The sequence below is a fragment of the Nelumbo nucifera genome, chromosome 3 (genome assembly GCF_055504915.1).
Source record: "Nelumbo nucifera cultivar China Antique chromosome 3, China Antique-T2T, whole genome shotgun sequence".
Taxonomy (NCBI): domain Eukaryota; kingdom Viridiplantae; phylum Streptophyta; class Magnoliopsida; order Proteales; family Nelumbonaceae; genus Nelumbo; species Nelumbo nucifera.
In genome coordinates, this window is record NC_142651.1 from 103,991,384 (window position 1) to 104,015,362 (window position 23,979).

Below are 23,979 nucleotides of genomic sequence, written 5' to 3' on the forward strand. Positions count from 1 at the left end.
CACGGGATAGCACGAGAATCCAAGTTCCCACGGGTGGGAGACAGATTTTGGACAAAGCACCGACAACCAAATACACAAGGAAGGATAGAAAGAAGAGGGGTCTTAGGGAAGAGAAGCTGATGCAGGGCTTTGTACTCTAACCAACGAGAGGACATTCGGTTAATGAGGTATGTTGAACAAAGGACAACCTCAAATCAAAATCGTTTGGGGACATTCATATGAAGTAGTAAACCCCGAGCCACTTCAAGGAGGTGTCGGTTCTTCCATTTAGCCACACCATTTTGTTGTGGTGTGCGGGCACAAGAGCTATGATGAAGTGAGTCATGTGAAGCAAAGAACTCCGTGAGATCACTATGAAAAAACTCTTTTGCATTGTTTGACTCGAAAATTTGTATCTCAGTCTGAAATTGGGTGAAGACCATCCGCTGAAAGTCTTGGATAATTTTTGGTACTTCCTCTCGGGTTCGCATTGGATATACCCAAGCATATCTAGAATAATCATCAATGAAGGTAATGAAGTACCTATAGCCACTCTCAGAAGGTAAAGTAATAGGGCCCCATACATCAGAATGAACAATGTGAAAAGGAAACTCAGATTTACTATTTTTCTGAAGAAAATGAGTTCTACAATGCTTGCTTAACTGACACGTTTGACAAGAGAAATCAGAAACAAACATTGACTTACACAGTTCTGGGAATACAACTTTCAAGGACTAAAAAGACAAATGACCAAGACGACAATGCCATAAATACACTTTTACTCTTTCTGAACTGACTCGTAAACTCTATAACATGAAGACCAGCCGTATTCTCCAGCATGTAGAGTCCATCAACCATACGTCCCCTACCAATCGTCCTCCCCGAGGCCAGATCCTGAATCACACAATAAGAAGGAAAAAATGTCACATAACAGTTTAAGGAATTAGTAACACTACTAACTGAGAACAAATTCATGGGAAATTTTGGAATATGAAGAACATTAGGAAGTGTAAGACCAAGAGGAAGAGAGAGAGTTCATTGACCAGCTATGGAAGTGTATGATCCATCAGCTAGTTTCACCTTGTCTCTTCCAGAAAGAGGGTGGTAGGTTTGAAAGTAAGAGGACATACCAATCATGTGTTTTGACGCTCCAGAATGAATGATCCATGGAGAGTCAAGGTTGTGAGAAGCAATATGGAAAGCTGTGGCAGGGTTACCTGACGTTGATGCAAATGAGGTTGTGGGAGGAGCATCCGTCTGACGAATTGCTCTACCATAGAGCTGTAGATGGTCACAAAAGGAGTTTACAATATCTTCCCTTGGGTCAGATCCAGAGAGATGTGTTTAAGTCACAGTAGGAATGGGGGGCTGATTCTCCCAAGTAACCATGTTGGCCATGTGGTATTTCTTTGTACCTTGCTGCCCGAACCTTTTATTCACATCTGAACCTTGCTTCTTAGTCAGATTTTGAGCCCATTTTGGTTTCCCATGGAGATCCCAACAGGTATCTTTGGTGTGTCGGGGTTTCTGACAATTAGTGCACCACAATTTTTCCTTATCTTTTGTTTTTTTCTAGAGATCCCCTCTCCTGGAAGAAGATCCCACACTAGTAGAGACACCCCCTTTTGCTGCCAACACAATTGCATCCCCACCAGTGCTGTTCATCAAGTTCCTTCTACTCTCTTCAGATTGAACAAGAGCATAGACTTCCTGAATTGATGGAAGATCCTTAGAACTGAGAATTTGTACTCTGATGGACTCATACATAGGATTTAGACCATGCAAGAAGGCAAACACTCTTTGCTGTGAGACAAGTTTCTTGTACAGTTCGGCATCCTCATTACACTTCCAATCAACATTCTGGTAATGGTCCAATTCCTACTAGACAAAGGTCAAGTCAGAGTAATATATTGAAACTTCTCTCCCCCTGTTGACAAGTAGATGATGCTGCCTGTAGTTGATAGATCTTGGCATAGTGTCGTAGTTATGAATATGTGGTTTTTACTTGTTCTTAGATCTCATTTGCAGTTTCAGCCCACATGAAGTTCTTTCTTATTTGTGGTTGCATGGACACCAAGAGCCAAGACATTACCATACTGTTCTCTTGATCCCATCTATCATATTCAGCATTCCCAGAGGGTGGTTCTTTGATTCTTCCATTAATATAGCCTGTTTTCCCCCTTGCAGTGATGTATAACTTGATCCCTCTTGACCATTCTAGGTAATTTAATCCATCAAGAGGAACAACAGCCATAGGGAAGGATAGGTCACTACCCCCACTCATTCCATTCAGCATTGTGGAGATTCCAGATGTGGCTGAATCTTCACTATTCATGATTTCAGGTTTAAGAACACACAACACCCAAGGCACACTGCCTCACAGAGCTGCTATAGAAAAGGGATCTTATGTCCTTCAGTCTACAAAAGAAGAAGCACTTGCTATTTCAGCATACAACTAGGTACTTCTGACCTATGGTTTCACAGAGAGCCAAGCACAAACACTGTTGCTGCAACACTTGGACTAGTCTTTATGACCTACAATTTTTGTAGGAATCCAAAGAACAAACATACAAACACTGCAATGCAGTACATAACCAGGTCTGTATGACCTACGGTTTTACAGTTTTCATACAACTCCTTAGTAGAAAGAAAGACACAAGGTGATAGTTCACCACACACCTAATCGGTTGACACCAACTTTAGGGTAGCCGAACAGTCACTGAGATCAACAATGTAGCCGAACAGCAAGAACAGTCAAGGAAAAAAAAAACTTCAGTCCATCAACAATGTAGCCGAATAGTAGTGATACACAAGAGGCGAACACCACATTCGGATTTTTAGGGCATCAACAGTCCATTGAAGGGTGCAAGAAGAAAAACAACAAAAAACAGCTTCAGTTGAATACCAGGGCACCCGAATAGTAGATGGACAGTACCTTCTTGAACGCCAGCCTCTCTGCAAACCAGAACCTCCTCTTCGTACATCAGGTGACAGCCTCTCTACAGCCGAGCAATCAAGGAAAACAACGTCTGCGCTGGAATATGAAAAGACTCTGTACCAGAACTCTTTTCTGCGCTAGGAAGCTGAACAGTCAGGTCGACACCTTCTTCCTTCTTGAAGTTGAGCATCAGGGATACAACTTCTAGGAGATGAAGAGGCAACCTACTCGGCATTGGAGAATGACCTCAACTAATTTGTTTTCAGGCCTGGATGAACTTGCTCTGATACCATGTTGAGCAAGAGAAGAGAGGAGGAAGAGAGGAAGAGAGAAGAGAAGAGAGCATAGGCGAGAGGACTGAATGCCTCAAAAGAATGCATTAGGCGAGTGAAGCAGTTGTTATTTATACTATACTGGTTGTACGACATAAAGTATGGAAAAATTACAGAAATACCCCTGCGGTACTAAACCTGTGTACAACATCTGTCAACAAAAAACAAAAAGAAAAAATTGTAGAGGAGATGGGCCGAATGGCCTATAGGCTGTCATTCTATGTTATGTTTTGTTTATGTTTTTCTCTGTAATGGGCCTTATTCTGGACCCATACTCCTATATACTTTGTTTTGTAATTTCTTGCCCATCCAAGGGCCTCTCTGTAATATTTCAAAGATTAACTTAATAAAATGATTTAGAGTGTTAGAGGGAGGTTATGCTCGAACCTCTCTTCTCTAACTCTCTCATTGCCGCCAGCTCTCTCTCTCTCTCTCAACTTCTTAATCTTCTCTTGTTCATTTTTCTGGTTTTGCATCTAATCTCAAGCAGTTCTATACTTCAAGATGACTGTTTTCAACTTGGTATCAGAGCAGGCTAGAGCTTGGCATGACCCTCATGTGGTTCTAGTCCAGCCAACTGCATGAGGATGTTCTAGGGTTGGAAGTTTAAAGTCATTTCACCTGGTTCTTGGAGGTCATTGGAGGGTGCCCAAGTCTCTACACACTTGGAGAATAGTCCGGTGACCAGGAAGAATCAGAGAGCAAGGTGTTCGGCTTGGTTTGAAGTTCAAATCAGAGATTCACTTACTGTAAGTTATCTCAATTATTTCTGGGTTATTTTCGTTGCTTGGGAGGGCTGTTAAAGTATTCGAAACCCTCCTCCATTCTTCCCTACTGTTCGGCTGTTGCTGGACTGATTCAACTCAGAGATTTCTGGGTTGTTTTGGAGTGCAATTCGGTTGTTGTTGGACTGTCAAGTTGCTGAAACTGATTTGGACTCAGTGGTACTAGTCTAAAATTCTGTCCAACCTTGTTTTTGGATCTATACAAAACATTATTGAAGTGGTTCCTACTAATTAACAGTAGGGTGTTAACTACTGCACACAAAGTGTTTGTCAAAAGGCCTCTTAAGGACTGTGGACTGTTATTTCTTCTCTTTGGGACAACAGTTGTTGGGGACCTGAAATACTTTGTGTTTGGAGGTCTGCTGGTTGTCCCTTGAAGGCTGAAATAGTATTTTTTTTACTCTAGAAAGTGTTGCCACCGAGCTGGACTGTTTTTTGTGAGCTGGTTGTTGTTGCCGATTCAGTTCAAACTAAGTTCATCAAGATTCTTTGTACCTTGGAAAACTTATTGAAACCCTAATTGGAGCCTTTGCATGATGGATTCCTCGGACCTTGAAAGCAAGAGTGCTGCTGAATATGGACAGACTTTGGAAATCCCATCCGATTCTATGTTGGCTGCAACTACAATTAAACTTGATGGGACCAACTACTTGGCATCGTCACAATCAGTGAAAATCCATATTTGTAGCAGAGGAAAATGGGGGTGATTGGGTGGCTTGTGAATTCAATGCAGCCACAAATTAGTGATTGGGTGGCTTGTGAATTCAATGCAGCCACAAATTAGTCAACACTATCTTTGGATGAACTCGGCTAAGGAAATCTGGGATAGTGTTGCAGAAACCTACTCCCAAAAATTGAATGTTGCCAGAGCCTATAAACTGAGGAGTGATGTGAAGAATCTAAGGCAGGGGGAGAAATCACTTGCAGCATACTTCTCAACCCTGAAATCTCTATGGCAAGAGATTGATTTGATAGAGGCTGTGACATGGGATACCCCCAATGATGCTGAAACATACATGAAATTAGTTGAAAGGAACAGGGTCTTTGAGTTCCTAACAGGGCTGAATCTTGAATATGACATCACAAAGCAGAACATTTTGTCCAAGGAAAGTGTTTCATTGTCACAAGCATATGCTTTGGTCAGCAGTGAAGAGAGTAGAAGGCAAGTACAGGTTCAAGGAGTCAGCACCAATGATCATTTTGCAAATATGGGGGTTAAACCCAAAGGGGTTATAGGAGCTCCCAGTGGCATAGGAAAGAAGGTGGTCTGTGAATATTACAAGAAGCCGAAACACACCAAGGACAAGTGCTGGAAATTGCATCCCAGTCTTATCCCTATCCGATTCCAGAAGAAAATGATAGTACAAAGACAGGAAGTGCACATGCAGCCACAGGTACAGATACAGAGGTTGAGTATGTCTGTGCACAGTTGACAGCCATGAAAGCTGAGTATGAGAAGTTTGGAAAGATGATAAACCAGCTTGAAGGTGTAACTTCATCATCCAACCCTTCTGGAAGTTCAGCCACCACCGCATTTGCTCACTCAGGTATAAGAGCTTCTGCTAACCATGCATCTACCTCAAGTAATCCCAAGACCCCTTGGATCATAGACTCAGGTGCTTCTGATCACATGACCAACCTTTCCACTCTGTTTGTTTCGTATGATTTGCTTCCTGGTCGTGACAAAATCACCTTAGCTGATGGTTCTCTTGCCTCTATTTCTAGCAAGGGAATTGTCAAGCCTACAGACTCCTTACTCTTATCTTCCACTCTTCATGTACCTAAATTGAATTCCAATTTATTATCTTTAAGTAGCTTGACCAAGTCATTAAATTGTTGTGTAACCTTTTTTCCTTTTCACTGTGTGTTTCAGGATCTGGAATCTCAGAAGGTGATTGGGAGTGGCCATGAAGCGAATGGAATATACTTGCTCGACACTCCTGGCCAATGCCTTGATCATCCCAAGAATGCTGCCTTTGGTTTTACTTCTTCAGAGTCTGTCAGTCGAATTATGTTGAGTCATTGTCGTTTTGGTCATTTACCTTTTTTTGCTTTGAGTCATTTACTTCCCGAATTGTTTAAGGGAATCAGTGTGTCCAGTTTCAATTATGAGTCATGTCATTTGTCAAAGCATTGTAGAAACAATTACCCTGTAAGAAATTAAAGATCTTCTTTTCCTTTTCATATTGTGCACTCTGATGTGTGGGGGGGGCCTTACCACTTATCTTCTATGGGGGGCTATAGATATTTCATCTTGTTTATTGATGATTTTCTAGATTCACTTGGATATACCTAATAAAATCCCGTGATGAAGTCCCAAGACTTGTGAGGCAATTTCATGAGCTTGTTTAACCCAATTTGATACCAGAATTAAGGTTTTCAGATCTGACAATGCAAAAGAGTACTTTGAGAAGAGCTTATCCTTGTATCTCTCTGACATGGGGGTTATTCATCAAAGCTCTTGTGTTAGAACCCTTGAACAAAATGGAGTTGTTGAAAGGAAAAATAGACATATTGTTGAAGTTGCAAGAAGCCTTTTGTTTGCCTCACATGTTCCTACAAGATTTTGGGGTGATGTTGTTCTTACTGCTACCTATCTTATAAACCGTATGTCATCCAGGGTTTTAGGGTTTAAATCCCCCCTTCAGTCTTCTTCATCCAGATAGGGATCTTTTTCTTATTCCTCTTCGTGCGTTTGGCTGTACTTGTTATGTTCACATTCCAAGTGCCCAGAGGCATAAGTTTGAACCAAAAGCCCACAAGTGCATCTTCCTTGGTTATTTCCCCACACAAAAGGGTTATTGTTGTTTTGATCCAAAGACTGGCACTCGACATGTCCCTATGGATGTTACCTTTGATGAGCTTTCTCCTTTTTATGGTTCCTCTCAGGAAGGACATTGTCAACAGGGGGAGAGTTTGTCACAAGTATTTGCTCTTCCTCTTCCTGTCCCAGTTGAGTCACTTGACAAGCTTGTATCCTCACAAAATGAATCAAAGGAGGATCAGCCACTTCAGTCATCTTGCCCTAGTGCTCCTATTTCTTTACCTCATCGTCCTACCCATAATCCCAAAGTGTATCAAAGGCAAAGATCCAGGAATGAGCAAGTTGTTTCCCTTACAACAGATGAGGCTCATACATTCCCAATCACAGATGAGATAACAGGTACTGTTTCAGCCCCTTTGGAACCATCATTCTCAGATCTTGATGTCCCCATTGCTGTTAGGAAAGGAAAGCGGAAGTCCACTGCACATTGCATTTCCAAACACCTTTCTTATGATCTACTTTCTCCTTCATACTTTGCTTACCTCTCTTCAGTTGCTTCTAACCCTATTCCTAGGTTTGTGTCAGAAGCTCTTGGGATTCTAGAATGGAGAGATGCCATGAAGTCTGAAATGGATGCTCTACACAAAAATGATACTTGAGAAGTGGTGGATTTGCCTGAAGGGAAGGATCCGATTGGATGCAAGTTGGTTTTTACCATTAAATACCGGGCCGATGGGACTATTGAGAGGTACAAGGCCAGACTGGTTGCAAAAGGCTACACACAGACATATGGGATTGACTACCTGGAGACCTTTGCCCCTGTTGCCAAGATGACATCTGTGGGGGTTCTCCTATCTTTGGCATCTCACTTTGATTGGCCTCTTTATCAGTTAGATGTAAAGAATGCATTTCTGAATGGTGATTTACATGAGGAGGTCTATATGTCTCTCCCTCCAGGAATGTATGGGAAAGATATGCAAGGAAATGTATGCAAGTTGAAGAAATCACTTTATGGCCTCAAACAGTCTCCTAGAACCTGGTTTGAGAAATTTAGAGTTGCACTTGTTAAATTCGGCTATGTTCAGACACAGTCAGACCATACTCTCTTTGTGAAGAAAAGTGGATCTTTAGCAGTGTATCTCATTGTGTATGTTGATGACATTATAGTGACTGGTGATGATGCCTCAGGCATTCGGGCCCTGAAGTCTTTCCTTCGCACAGAATTTGAGATTAAGGATCTGGGAGAGTTGAGATACTTCCTTGGCATAGAAGTTGCTAGATCTAAGGATGGGATTCTTATCTCCTAGAGGAAATATGAGTCACAAACTTTCAGCTTCGGATGGAACATTGTTGGAAGACAAAGGAGTCTTTCAGAGACTTCTTGGGAAGCTCCTGTACCTGTGCATGACTCGGCCAGATATTGCATATGCTGTCAGTTGTATTAGCCAGTTCATGCATGCTCCCAAAGATACTCATATGGCAGCTGTAGAACGAATTTTGTGTTATCTGAAAGGCACTCCAGGAAAAGGAATTCTATTTACCAAGCATGGTCATCTGAAGCTTGAAGCATATACTGATGCTGATTGGGTTGGAAATATTGATGACAGAAGATCTACTTCAGGGTATTGCAGTCTGGTGGCTGGTAATGTTGTCTCTTGGAGGAGTAAGAAACAATCCGTTGTGGCCCGATCATCCGCAGAAGCAGAGTATAGAGCCATGGCACATGGAGTCTCTGAATTGTTGTGGCTAAGGTCCTTAATGGAGGAGCTTGGGATTGATCATGACAAACCAATGATGTTGTACTGTGATAATCAGGCTGCCATCAACATTGCTCACAACCCCGTACAACATGATCGAACCAAACATATTGAGGTTGATAGACACTTTATTCGAGAAAGAGTCTCTTCCGGTGAAGTGTGTCTTCCATTCATTGCTTCTGAAGGACAATTGGCAGATTTCCTCACCAAGGGTATTTCCAGAGCAAGGCTTCAACATGACACTGGCAAGCTGGGCATGATTAACATTTATGCTCAGCTTGAGGGGGAGTGTAGAGGAGATGGGCCGAATGGCCCATAGGCTGTCATTCTATGTTATGTTTTGTTTATGTTTTTCTCTGTAATGGGCCTTATTCTGGGCCCATACTCCTATATACTCTATTTTGTAATTTCTTGCCCATTCAAGGGCCTCTCTGTAATATTTCAAAGATTAACTTAATAAAATGATTTAGAGTGTTAGAGGGAGGCTATGTTCGAACCTCTCTTCTCTAACTCTCTCATTGCTGCCAGCTCTCTCTCTCTCTCAACTTCTTAATCTTCTCTTGTTCATTTTTCAACTAAAATGAACCGAGGTGGAAAGATTACTTTCAGATATTGAGGGGGATTTAGAGTTTAGTGGAAGGGGAGATAGGAGGAAGAAATCTGGGTAAGGAGAGGAGGTTGGTGAAAGAAGGGTTTTGGAAAAAAGTTTTCTGGTGAAAATAGTAAGTTGGAATGTGAAAGGCCTGGGAAACGCAAAGAAGAGGAGTATTAAAGGATCTTCTTAGGAGGGAAAATCCTGATGTTGTGTTCCTACAAGAGACATAATTGGCTGAGATAGATGCAAGATGGATCAAAAGCTTTTGGAGATCTAGGGGAGTGAGCTGGTCATCAGCTCCATCCTGTGGAGCCTCAGGGGGAATTGTGACAGTTTGGAAGGATGAGACAATGGAACCTTTGGAGGAACTGATAGGGAGATTCTCTATTTCTACCAAATATAGGAATGTGAAGGATGGATTCACGTGGGTAGCAACCAATGTGTATGGTCCTAATTCCTAAAGAGAGCGGAATGAAATGTGGGAGGAGTTGTTTCCAATAAAAGGATTATGGGATGGCCCATGGTGTGTGGGAGGGGACTTTAATGTAGTAAGATTCTCGGATGAAACCAATAACCCTTGTTTGTTAATCACAACAAGTATGAGAAAATTTAATGAATTTATAGAGGAGTGTGAACTAAAGGAGATCCCACTATTGCAACACAAGTTCACTTGGTCTAACCTCCAAGAAAACCCTTTGAGTTCAAAATTGGATAGGTTCCTCTTCAACCTAGATTGAGAAAACTATTGGGGTAATTTAGTCTTTGGAGCTTTGCCTAGAGTCACTTCTGACCATTGGCCAATTAAGATAAGTGTTGAATCCTTTAACAATGGCCCTAGACCCTTCAGATTTGAAAATATGTGGTTAATGTTGGAAAACGTGGGGTTACTGGTTCAGATCTGAAAATAGAATTGTATATATTCTTAGGATTGTGGAAGGATTGATTTAGAAAGTTTTTTCTTTCTATTTCTTTCTTTCTATTTTTGAACTTTCTATTTTCTCTTCTTTCTATTTTCTTTTCTTTCTATTTTTCTTTCTTTTTATTTATTGCAGCAACTTACTGTATAAATATGCCCATTGGCAATAGAATGAAACATATCAGTATTCTACCATTCCAAAACATGGTATCAGAGCTCTAGGTTTGTCAACCTTGAGATTTTTTCGGCCTTCATTGCCAGTTTTTTGTGTTTTTCTCTTTTGGCCTTCAGTGTTGATCTGTAACCAGAAGTGTTCCTTTATTCTCCTTTCCTGCTGGCCTTATTTTTCCTCCATTAACAATGTCCGACATGACTGCAACAAGTGCTCCCGTCCAAACCGATGAAGGAGCAACAAATTCTCATCCTCACACTGGTGATTTGCAGAATATTCAGGCAACATATAGACTGAATGGACAGAATTACTTGAAGTGGTCACAACTAGTGCGTACCTATTTGAAGGGAAAAGGAAAAATTAGTCACCTCCTTGGGACAGGACCAAGGTTGGGTGAGCCAAATTTTGATGCTTGGGACGAAGAGGACTCCATGATTATGTCATGGTTGTGGAGTTCAATGACACCCGAGATCAGTGATACTTGTATGTTTCTTCCCTCTGCAAAGGCTATTTGGGATGCTGTCCAACAAACCTATCCCAAAGCCCATGACGCTGCTCGTGTCTATGAGGTCAAAGTGAAGACTGTGGTGGCCAAACAAGGGAGCAGGAGTGTTACAGAGTATGCAAATCTGCTGCAAAATTTATGGCATGAGCTTGATCATTATCAGGTTCTTGAGACAAAGTGCGCAGATGATGCTGTGATCTTGAAGAATTTTATTGAAAGAGATAGGGTGTATGATTTTTTGGTCGGACTGAATGTTGAATTTGATCAGGTCCAAATACAAATTCTTGGCAAAGAAGAAGTGCCTCCATTGAATGAAGTCATAGCCCTTGTTAGAGCTGAGGAAAGCCGCCGTGGAATCATGCTTGAGCCTAAAGATCCCGAAGGCTTAGCCATGGTGGCAAGTGGAGGAAGTTACAGTGGTTCAAAGGGTGAGAACAATCATAACTTGGCTCGTGACACAACCACCCGTGACTCTAACGATAACCTCTGGTGCACCTATTGCAAGAAGCCCAGACACACGAAAGATCGGTGCTGGAAACTTCATGGTAAACCTCCCACATCCAGCAAGGAATGGGGAAATCGAGGAGTTTCAAAAGGAGTTCAACAGGCCCATAATGTCTCCACAACCCCGCAGCAAGAACACTCAAGTCAGGGACCATTTAATGATGAAGAAATTGAAAGGCTAAGGTGCTTCCTGAAATCCTTGAAACCAGGAAGTGGTTCTACCTCTCTTGCTCTCTCAGGTGAGTCTTTATCTCTAGGATTACATGCCTCGGCTAGTGTTTTTCCATGGATTCTTGATTCTGGAGCTACTGACCACATGACACCCTCTTCACTACATTTTCTCACCTATACACCCTGTCCTAGTAATAGAAAAATTTCTGTTGCTGATGGTTCTTTCACCACAGTGGCAGGAATTGAGAATATTCAAATTACTCCATCCCTATTACTTAAAAATGTTCTTCATGTTCCTAAGTTATCCACTAGCCTTATCTCTATACATAAACTCACCCAGGATGTGAACTGCAATGTTGTGTTCTTCCCTTCTTACCGTGTATTTCAGGACCAGGTTTCGGGGAAGAAGATTGGACTTGCTAAGGAAAGAAATGGACTCTACTACCTTGAAGCAACCAGCAAATCATCTCACACTGTTATGCATGTCACACACGAGTCATTCTTATCTACCTCCAATAAAGATTTAATTTGGCGTCATCATTTCCGTTTTGGTCATCCTTCATTTCCTATTTTAAAAACAATGCTTCCTTCCTTGTTTAAAGGAATTGATGTTGAAACCTTTCATTGTGATGTTTGTGAACTTGCTAAGCACAAAAGGGTTTCTTTCCCAATCAGCAATAAAAGATCTTCTACTCCTTTTTATTTGATTCATTTGGATATATGGGGCCCTTCTCAAATTCCCAACATTATTGGTTTCAGATGGTTCGTCACCTTTATTGATGATTGCACTAGGGTCACATGGATTTTTCTTCTTAAGTCTAAATCTGATGTGGGTACGATTCTTCCCAACTTTCATAACATGGTCCAAATTCAGTTTGGTGTGAGAATTAAAAGGTTTTGATCTGATAATGCTACAGATTATTTTAATCAGAATTTGTCCCCATTTTTTCAGAGAGAAGGCATTGTGCATGAATCCTCCTGTGTTAACACTCCCCAACAGAATGGGGTAGCTGAGAGAAAAAATGGCCATCTTTTGCAAACCACCCGAGCCTTTCTCTTTCAAAATCAGGTGCCAAAACAATATTGGGGGGAAGCTGTCCTTACTGCTGCCTACACCATAAATAGACTACCATCTAAAGTTCTTGACAACCGAAGCCCAATACAAGTCCTTTCTCAATTTTACCCTGATATTCGAGCCTCAAATAATCTCACACCAAGAATTTTTGGCTGCACTGCCTTTGTTCATGTCCATAATAAGGGAAAATTAGACCCACGAGCAATCAGGTGTGTCTTCTTGGAATATTCCCCAACTCAGAAAGGTTATAAATGTTATCATCCAGCCACCAGAAAATTCTACACCTCCATCGATGTCACATTTGAGGAAGGAAAATCTTTTTTCACTCAACCTTATCTTCAGGGGGAGCCCTCATTAATGGAAGATAAGGCCTTGGATCTACTCTCCCTAGATGTTTTACCCTCCTCACAGACATTCAATCGTCAAGAATCACATCCCTCTGAGCCCCACATTCCCAAGTCTCAACAAGAGTCAAACAACCCGACCATTGAACCAAATTCAGACACTGTTAACCCCACGAATGATGTGCATGATAATGTGAGATATATGCAGGATTACTCTAGGAGGAAAAATCCAGATCCTCAACCTGTGCAAGTCCAAGATTCAACTCCTAATCCTAGAACTGAGGGATGCTTAGATCCTGAACCTACACCTTCACAGTCTGAGTATGAGTATGACCTACCTATTGCACTGAGAAAAGGAACCAGAGAATGTACCAAACGCCCATTGTACCCTTTAGCCAAATATGTATCATTCCAAAGATTCTCTAAATCCCATAAAAGTTTTCTAGCCAGCCTTAACACCATTCCAATTCCTAATACTCTAGCTGAGGCACTTTCTAATAAGGAGTGGAGAAAAGCCATGAGAGTGGAAATGGAAGCATTAGAAAAAAACAACACATGGGAAGTTGTGGATCTACCAAGAAACAAGAAGACGGTAGGTTGTAAATGGGTGTTCACAATTAAGTACAAATCTGATGGGTCATTAGAAAGGTACAAAGCATGCCTGGTAGCCAAGGGATATACACAGACTTATGGGGTAGATTATCAGGAGACTTTTGCCCCAGTAGCTAAAATGAATACAGTAAGGGTGTTACTGTCATTGGCTGCTAACTATAATTGGGATTTGCAACAGTTTGATGTAAAAAATGCGTTTCTCCATGGTGATCTAGAAGATGAGATATACATGGACATTCCACCGGGTTTTGGAGAAGGCATTAAAGGGAACAAAGTTTGTCAGTTGAAGAAAGCGTTATACGGTCTCAAACAATCTCCGAGAGCATGGTTTGGAAGGTTTACGAAGGTAATGCTGAGTACAGGTTACAAGCAAAGTCAAGGTGACCACACATTGTTTATCAAGCACACAGCCTCAGGGGGAGTTACTGCACTATTAGTCTATGTGGATGATATAATCGTTACTGGGAATGATAAAAAGGAGAATGAAGCATTGAAAAACTGCCTTGCCAGAGAATTTGAGATAAAAGACTTGGGGAGACTAAAGTATTTTCTCGGAATTGAAATTGCACATTCTAAACAAGGCATCTTTATCTCTCAACAAAAGTATGTTGTTGATCTTTTGAGAGAAACAGGAAATATGGCATGTAAACCAGCTTCCACACCTATAGATCCCAATCATAAACTTGGAGAAGCCCACGAGAATGCAAGTGTAGACAAGGAGATGTTCCAAAGACTAGTTGGAAAACTCATTTATCTTGCACATACACGACCGGATATTGCATATGCTGTAAGTGTAATAAGTTAGTTTATGCATAATCCTAAAGAAGTTCATCCGCAGGTTGCTCATCGAATTCTGCACTATTTGAAAGCCAATCCAGGAAAAGGAATTTTATTCAGAAGAAATGGAGGACTGACTCTTGAAGCATATACAGATGCTGATTATGCAGGATCTCCAGTAGATAGACGGTCCACTTCTGGTTACTGTACCTTCTTAGGAGGAAACTTAGTCACTTGGAGGAGTAAGAAGCAAAATGTAGTGGCTCGGTCAAGTGCAGAGGCAGAATTCAGGGCTATGGCACAAGGAGTGTGTGAATCTCTGGTTGAAGATAATTTTAGAAGACCTGAAGATTCCACGAGAAGAGCCTATGAAACTATATTGTGACAACAAGTCAGCCATCAATATTGTTCACAATCCTGTTCAACATGACAGGATGAAGCACATTGAAATTGACCGACACTTTATAAAAGAGAAACTGGACAACAAGTTGATTTGCACTCCCTATGTGTCTACAAAAGGACAACTGGCCGATGTACTTATTAAAGGGCTCAATAGTACAGACTTTCGGAGAATTATAGCCAAGCTGGGAATGGAGGATCTCTATTCACCAGCTTGAGGGGGAGTGTTGGAAAACGTGGGGTTATTGGTTCAGATCTGGAAATAGAATTGTATATATTCCTAGGATTGTGGAAGGATTGATTTAGAAAGTTTTTTCTTTCTATTTCTTTCTTTCTATTTTTGTACTTTCTATTTTCTCTTCTTTCTATTTTTTCTTCTTTCTATTATCTTTTCTTTCTATTTTTCTTTCTTTCTATTTATTGCAACAGCTTACTGTATAAATATGCCCATTGGCAATAGAATGAAACATATCAGTATTCTACCATTCCAAAACAGTTAACACATCCAAAGTTTAAGGCAAAAGTGAAGGAATGGTGGGATGAAGAGCTAAGCAGGGTAAGGTGGAAGGGAGTGAGATTCCATAAGAAATTGCAAAGGTTAAGATTCAAATTGAAAGAGTGGAATAGAGATCACAACAAAAGTTGAACATTATCACTCAAGTTGAGGCCTTAGATGAAAAGGAGTCCCAAGGGACTTTGATTGAACATGATAGAGAGAAGAGAAGACAATTGAAGGACTTAGAAGATGTGTTGCTTAGGGAAGAGATTTGTTGGCAATAGAAATCAAGGCATCAATGGATTAAGGAAGGAGATGGAAACACCAGATTTTTCCATGATTTGGCAAGTGGACATCGAAAGAGAAATTTTATAGCCAATTTAGAAGTAGAAGGGAAGGTAATTTCAAACCAAGAGGAAATAGCTAGAACCTTTGTCAATCACTTCAAAAATCTGTATGGAAGACCCTTGGCTAAGAGGCTACCCTTGGAAGGATTGGATTGGCCAAGTCTGGGCAATGAAAAAGCTTGCTGGTTGGAAAGAAGTTTTGAAGAATATGAGATTAGAAGGGCAGTGTTTTTGATGGATAGGTCTAAGGCGCCAGGCCCTAATGGTGAAGGGATGAGAGATCCATCGTATGGACGCCCAGATCTTGCGGAATAAGGGGGCGAATTTCAAAAATTTTTCTCCCTTCAACTGGGAATCGCATTCCCTATTTAGAAAAACATATTTTTTAAGGATCAATCTTGAACCATGAACCAAACCAGATCTGAACCAAAAGGAGTAGGAGGGAGGATGTACCTGATACGGAGAAACAGTATCTCCCAATGGAGGTGTTCACGCCCAAGGAAGGATCCAAAATCTGCTCCCACTGAAGATGGCGCAGTGCAGGATGGAGCAAAATCAACAATGTTCTTCCAAAAGAACTTAACCCTTCGCAAAAATCAACTGGATGGCTTGTGAGTACAGCTCCAATCAATCTTTTCCCAAAAGATTGGTATCAAGATCAGATCTTGATTTCTCCCAAGAACTGGAGATCGAACTGAAGGTAATGGCGGCGGCAGTAAGGAGGCAACAAGAGAGTATTCGCAGGGTGCAGAATTCTCTCTTCTTGTGATTTCAGCACTCAAGAGGATCTCAATCTGTGTCTGCTTAAAGCTGCCGCCCCCTTCTTTCTTTTGTTAACCTAAAAAGATCAGCTCCTAATCCAATTAGGAGCTGCTTATCCAAATCATATTTGGATCAGCCTTCTCTTTAGGTGATAAGGATAAACCCTTATCTTATCTGAAGATTAGATCAGCTTTCTCCTAATCTCATTAGGAGGTTTCTAGATCTGAATCACATTCATATCTGGACTCTCTGAGTGGATAGGGTCAAGACCCTATCCTATCTGCTAATCCATCTCAGAATTCGCCCCATAATTGACTAATTAAATAGCCCAGTTCAAAATGGGCTTTAAGCCCATTAAGCTTATGTGCTCACTTAACCTTCCTAACTGCTGCCCAGTTGGGCTTCCTTGTATGGCATGGGACCCAAACATTGATCTACACATTAGCCACATGGGTTCAGCCCAGCCTTTGTTACAAGGCTTGGCCGAATACACTGTTATGGACAGTGCACCCCCTGAAACCCATTTTATGGGCTCTATGGGCCCAACACTTACCGTAAGTGGTCCCTAGGCCAAGCCACCCTGTAACACCCAGGGATTGTGGGCAGATGCAAGATTAGCCCATCAGGTATTATCCTCAATGGTCTTACACTTAACCTCTCAGCCCATAATGATCATACACTACCCGACAAGAGAGGACCTCTCCCTCGGCTGCAAGGAACAGTGTTGCACTTTCTACTTATATGGATCCCGGGAATTAAAACCTTCTTGCAAACATTTTAGAAACCATAATATATATACTTTTATATCTCATATAAAATATATTTTGCAAAACAAATCTCAACGGTTGAAATCGGCTGCCGACAGTCTTGGTTTCCATTAGTGAGAGTGCATCCCCGATCATTACCTTTGTCCGACAAAGGGGCTGATCCTGTCACTATGATCACTCACTCAGATGAATTCTCAGACTGTCCCAACATACCCAGGTTTTGACCCCCACTAAGGATCTCACTGATTGGTACACCAAAGACAGCCCAATCCGACACCTAGTGCAGTATCATAATCGAGTCTAGGGGTCGGGTGTAACTTTCCAGTTTTGCCCATCAATCTCCAAGGTCCAGGGCAATACTGGAAATCTGGTCCAGTTCATAGATTCAATTAATCCTACACTGTATGTGGCTAGGGTCTCACCCTGGCAGCTGAGACAGGCCACCCCAACCGACTTGGTGGCACCACAGTGTCAGCCTTGTCAGGATAGGTCTCCCCAGACCGACCCACTGGCTGTGAACATTCTAAACTAATACGAGTCTCATTAAGTGTCCAGTTTAAGGGTATTGCACAGAAACAAACCAAGGGAACATGAATCAAATATGCACTTTTATTCATTTACAATAAACTCATAAAGTACATCATTTTGATTGAAGCTAAGGGCATACAAAACTGTCTAACAAATGGGTGTACAATGACCTTTATCAAGATTGTTGAGAGATTTTGAAAGATCTTTGTGAGGTGTTTAAAGAGTTTGCAGACAACCATATAGTAAGCCCAGGAGTCAATGCTACTTTCTTGGCCTTAGTTCCTAAGAAGATTGATGCTATCCTCCCAAAGGATTTTAGACCAATAAGCCTGGTGACTAGTATCTACAAAATCATAGCTAAGGTGTTGTCATTGAGGATTAAAGAGGTTCTTCCTTCCCTAATCAGCAAATACCAAGGGGCTTTTGTACAAGGGAGGCAAATTATAGACTAAATCTTAGTAGCTAATGAATGCCTGGGAGAAATGAGAAGATCCAAAAAGAAGGGTTTTGTTTGTAAGCTTGATTTGGAAAAGGCCTATGATTTGGTGGATTGGCAATTCCTTTAAAAAGTCTTGAGGAAGTGTGGTTTTGGAGAAAGGTGGCGTTAGTGGATTTTTGGCTGTGTGAGCTCTAGCCACTTCTCCATCTGGATTAATGGAGTGCTAAAGGATTTTTTTCCCAGTATGTAGGGGACTAAGGCAAGGAGACCCTCTATCGCCCTTCCTTTTCACCTTGTTAGCTGATGTGCTAAGTAGAATGATCTCAAAAGCTGATAGGGAGAATTTAATAAATGGTTGGAAAGTAGGCAGGTCTGGAATGTCAGTTACCCATCTTCAATTTGCATATGATATTTTAGTCTTTGCTGAAGGAGGGTATCTGGAGAAGTTAAGGAATCTAAAGTTGTTGGTGCAAAGGTTTGAAAGTATGTCCAGTTTGAGAGTCAACCTTGAAAAGAGCAGTGTGGCAGGGATAAATTTGGATTATGGAGAGGTGGAGGTGATGGCAGGGTGTTTAGAGTTGTTAGTGTGAACTGTATAGGGGTAATTTAGTCTTTCTATTTATGTTTAAAGCTGATGTGTAATGCTTATGTTAAGTGATGTGCCCCATACTTAAGATAGGACATAATAGTCTTTTGTTTATTGAATAGAAACATATAAATATAACCTGGCCAACTAGAGAGGGCGATTAAGCTCTCTAGTTCGAACCAGATTTTCCTTCTCTTCTCTTTTCTCTTCTTCTCTTCTTCTTCTCCTATTCTCTCTAGTATCCCTTCTAATATCTCTCTAATACTAATACTAACAGAATTCTAGTGCAGATCAGAACTTTATCATGGTACCAGAGCGACTATGACAACAGATCTGCCCAGAATTCTGTTTTTATCGCCATTCAGCCTAGGGTTTTTCAATTTTTCTTCATCATCTGTTGGAGATAGGGAAAGGGGCTGAAAAGGAGTGATCTCCCTTTCCTCTTGGAGGTTTTCATGCCTTCAGTTAGTAGGTTGGTGGGTGTTTGCAGTGGTTTGTAGGAAGCCCCCCCTAATCGATGGTGATAAGAGGGCTGTTTCAGGTGGGGCAGTGGACAGTCGAGTGCAGGTTGGTTTTTTTTTGGTGATTAAACAGGTGGGTTATGTGGGTATTTCAGTGTGGATCGAGTGGTTGGTGAATTGCTAGTGTTATGGTGTGTATTCAGGTAGTTGTATGGTAGCTTTGTGGTGTAGAGAGTGAAGAAATCAGTGATAGGTATTGCTGAAATTGTGACTGTAGGTGGTTTTACTAGTGTGTAGTGTGGTGAAAAGTGAATTAGAAAGAAAAAAAAATTCAGATATGGGAGACAATAGTGAAAACAAATCTAGTGTAGGACCTAGGGATGTCTATAACCTTGAGCAACCAAGAGGGCTTATACCTGTCTAGGATACCATTTGATTTGAGTTTAACTGAATAGACCCAACAACTACCAATGATGGAGGCATCTAGAGGAGGGGAAACAAGTTCCTAGGTATCATTCTATAATGGGGCGTGGATTTTTGAATACATGGCATCTTTCCAATGATTAACTACTACGACTTAGTGTAGGACCTAGGGATGTCTATAGAGGACAAAACCACAGAAAAGGAGAAATGGCTAGAGAAGAAACCATAGCAGTCAAGAGGACGAGAAATGCATGAAGATTGACATAAAGGAATAGATGAAGGCAAGGTAACAGGATGAGAGGAGGGACTTGCAATAGTAGTGAGTGGAGAAGGATGATCAGTCGCTAGTGCTGGAGGTGGAGGCATAAACGTTGAGTGAACTAGATGCTTCCTGGAATAGACCTGTAGCTATTGAGGACTAAGAGGAGGAGGATCACTTATAGAAACAAAAAGATGTAGAAGAGAAAAGGATGGTGCATGCAATTTAATAATGTACTCAAAGAAGGAAAGATTCTCAAGAAATATGACATTATGGGATATGTGCAGCTGACGGAGGGAGATGGACAAAGAGGAGGAGGATCCCTTGTGTTCCATACTATATCCCATGAATGTATACATATCTAATTGAGCAATTAGCTTTGTGCATTCATGAGGAGGGAGATGGACAAAGTAGACACAACCAAAGACATGAAGCATGGACAGGTCAGGTGGGCGATGAAACAATGACTGAAATGGAGAAGAGTTTCCAAGAATAGAGGAGGGAAGGATATTAATAAGGTATACAATAGTGTTGGTCACCTCCACCTAGAAGTTAATGGGAACATGGGAGTCTTGTAAGAGTGATCTCACCTTAGTGGCAATATGATGGTTCTTGTGCTCAGATACCCTATTTTGTTGAGGTGCACCTGGACAAGACATCTAGGACCAAATACCATATTGCTTGAGATAAGATTGGAACTCACCATCCTCACCATTAAAGTACTCTCCCCTTGAATCAGACCTTAAGATGCTTATAGTACTCTTAAATTGGGTCATAACCATGGCATGAAAATTCTTAAATGAAGATGGAAAAGGCATGCTCAGTAGAGGCATGCTTAGTAGAAGATGGAAAATTCTTAAATTGGATCATCACTATGAATAAGGTAAAAAGGTGTAGAGGCATGCTCAGTAGAAGATGGAAAAGGCAAAACATGACTTTTACTATAGCAACAAGTCAAGCAAAATTTATCAACATTCTTAAATGAAGAAACAGTTGTAGGTAAACAACTAGAAGAAAACAAATAATCCAAGCTTTTAGAATGAGTGTGGCCCAACATCTATGCCATAAGCATGCCATACATTATTACAAAAAGAAGTATATAGACTAGAAGTGGTAGATAAAAAACAAGAATCTGATGAAGGTCTCTTATCCTCAAGTTCCAAAGCAAACAACCTCCTAAACCTACACCCCTTCCCCTTTAGCTCCCTAGTGCATTGGTCCTGGATAAAACAACCATCACGAGAAAACAAGACATTATTGCCATTATCAACTAGTTTTCCAACAAAATTAGATTAGTAGTTAGCTTAGGCACAAAAAATGTTTTGGGAAGATGTAAGGGTGTAGGCTGAGAAGTGGGCAGAAATAGGTCATCACAACCACATATAGGAAGAGGTTCACCATTTGCTGTGACAATGTGATTTTCAGAGGTGTAAGGATTAGGAGACTGACCAAAGGAAGCCCCAATCATGTGATTTGAGGCTCCAAAGTCAATAATCCACATATGAGATGGGGAAGAACACAAGTAGGCTTACCAGCTAGACCAATAGTAGAAAAAGTAGAGGAAATAGTCGAAGACATAAATTGACAAATCTTATCTTTAGTCAAAATGCCTTGAGAATCAGTTTGTGAGATAATGAGGAAGAAGTATTAGTCAGTTCAGCCGAAGCCTGATAAGCCTTATGTTGTCCTTTCTTAGGGGGCCTAGTCAGGCATTCCACAATAATATGTCCTTGTTGTTTGCAGTAAGTGCAAAAATTCTTCCTGTTGCAGTAAGATGTTACATTCCCAAATTTCTTGCACTCATAGTACTGAATCTTCGAAAACTCCTTCCCTTTTTGTTTGGTAGCCAAAAATACTGCATCTATTCCATGTTCTTTCTTCTAATCAAGAAAGGATTGAGTAAGAAACCGAGTTTCCTCTCTTAATAATTCTCCAAGGATCATACCTAGGTCAGGTACAGTCTCTCTACTGAGTATGTTTGACCGTACTGTCTCGTAATCAGATCTGAGGTGCATAAAAATGCATAACTTTCCCCTTATCAAAGTGTTAATTCATAGACTTTATACAGAAATCTATAGATAAATCTCCAAGGTGAACCAATTCATATTCAGTCCATAGATTCATGAAACCAGCATAGTACTCCTGAATCCATTTCTCTCACTGAGCATAAGAAAATATATCGAACTCAATATGATATTGCCCAGACATGTTTGATTGCTGATACACCTTTTCAAGGTATTCAAACATGTCATGTACAGTTTTGAGCCCCCTCATCGGGATAGCAACATCCACAGTAACAGATCCAAGGATCCAAGACACAACTTGTGCATTCTTTGTTTTCTATTGTTTTGGGCCCTTGACATCACTAGCATTGGGCATGGCTGTAGGACCATCAATATAGCTCCACAATCCTTTTCCTTGAACAAAATATTGGAAGTAAACTTCCAAAGTGCATAGTTGCTTCCATCGAATTTTACCGAGATTTTTTCACTCTTCTTGAGTCCCATTGTGAACATAATATAGAAGAAACAGCAGAAACAAGCAGTACAATCACAAGAACCAATTCAAAAAAGTTGAAAGAGGAGGGTTAAAACCTCTTGCAGACGAAGGAAGATGTCCAAAAGACAAAGAGACTGAGATCTGAAATCACAGTCCAGAAAAGGAAAGTAGGCCTGCTGCTGCTCAAATGAGATGAATAGAACTCCTTCAGCACTTGTCTGAAGCTGATGAAACTTTCAGAATATGAAGAATAGGGCCAGGCAACACTTCTTTTGAAGTTTAATCACAAACCCATGTCTTTCAAGAGAGATCTAATATGATTTCTCTTGCTGGTTGCGTAGAATAGAGAAAACTGGTTCTCAAATTGATCAAAACAGTCCAGACCCATCACCAGTGTAAAGAAAGGGCAATCAATCTAATTGTATTGAAAACAAGAGAGAGAGACAAACAAGAGACAAGCAAGAAAACTCCAAGGCTGTTAGGGTTGATCTAAAACTCGATCCAATCCATAAAAGATATATTTATATTAAAGGATGAACAGACAAGATTGTCCTTACAAAAGAAATAAAAGAACAAGGCTGTACACTAATATACACACCTGATAATGTATATACAAAGAAGGTAAAAGTACAAAACTACCCCTTCTCTTCTCTACACATTAATCTCTTCCATACATGATTGTTGTAGAAAATCCCTCTCATCATGAACTACAGTGTAATCTTCAGTTTCCTGTACAAGGTATTAATACCTATAACTTTATCCTTTCCCCCTATTCTACCCAAAGATTGATTGTTTTTCTAAATGTCTTGAAGGTGAATATTTTCCAAGAGTTTACAATGATACCCTATCTGTCTGGGAGGATGAGTCAATTGCTTTTGATGTGCTGGAGAATGATTATTTTGCTGGTGACAATGCGAGTATTGTTGAATCATCAATGGTAGGATTCGAAGTTTCAGAAGACTATTGCTAAAACTTAAATCAAGTGATCTGACCATGTTTCTGGGCTTGGTGGAGCCATGTAGAAAATTACGATTATTTCTTAAATCAATGATGGATACCCATTTTCCTGAAGAAAATTTCTAGATTAAAGATATAAAATCATTATGTTACATTTCCTCACTCTTTTTGGTCAATTTTCAGATGCAAATTTAAACCTTTACCACTGCATTGTCTGTATTATAGGGTTTCTTCAAAGATCATAATGTTTTGTTATTTTATCTTGGCAGCCACGCCATGGATCACTTTTGAAGTATGGACGGCTATTTAGATACACCCCTCATAAGGGTTATTTTGGGAATGACTCCTTTACCTACACAATATCTGATATAAATGGTAACATTGTTTCTGCCATGGTAATTATTTCTGTCCTCGGCATCCCACCACAGTTTGTTTCATCACCTATTCAATTGAAAGCAACTGAAGACATGATAAGTCCCAGATTTGGGTAAGGTTCTACCCATTCTAAAATCAATTTAAATTTAGGAAGCAAGGCATGGGTGCAGGTTTTTCTCTATGATGTGGATCTATTATTAGGATCGTGAATTCAACGTAAACCTGTGTTTTACAATTATATCATCCCTCTCCCTCCCTCCCTCTCTCTCTCTCCCCCCCCCCTGCTATATGGTATGTGTGGGAGACTGTTTAATATTACATCTTAACTCAATAATCATTTTTTGGTTCCTAATCATATGCAACAAAAATAATAGTATGTGTCATGTAATGTGGTAAGATTTTGTACTAGTTATTTAAATACTCATTTTGGTACTGAAACATATCCTGACCTTTTT

At 40.6% G+C, this 23,979-nt stretch overlaps 1 protein-coding gene across 5 annotated transcripts in view; it reads left to right on the plus strand.

Moving 5' to 3' along the window:
- Window positions 1-23,979, plus strand: part of GEX2 (gamete expressed 2) — a 58,318-nt gene that overhangs the window by 28,180 nt on the left and 6,159 nt on the right. For all 5 annotated transcript variants that reach the window (XM_088900028.1, XM_010261186.3, XM_010261184.3 and 2 more), the window contains 2 exons: window positions 23,005-23,129; window positions 23,419-23,636. In XM_088900028.1, the coding sequence (XP_088756154.1) occupies window positions 23,005-23,129; window positions 23,419-23,636 (343 nt within the window). The remainder of the gene's footprint in view (window positions 1-23,004; window positions 23,130-23,418; window positions 23,637-23,979) is intronic.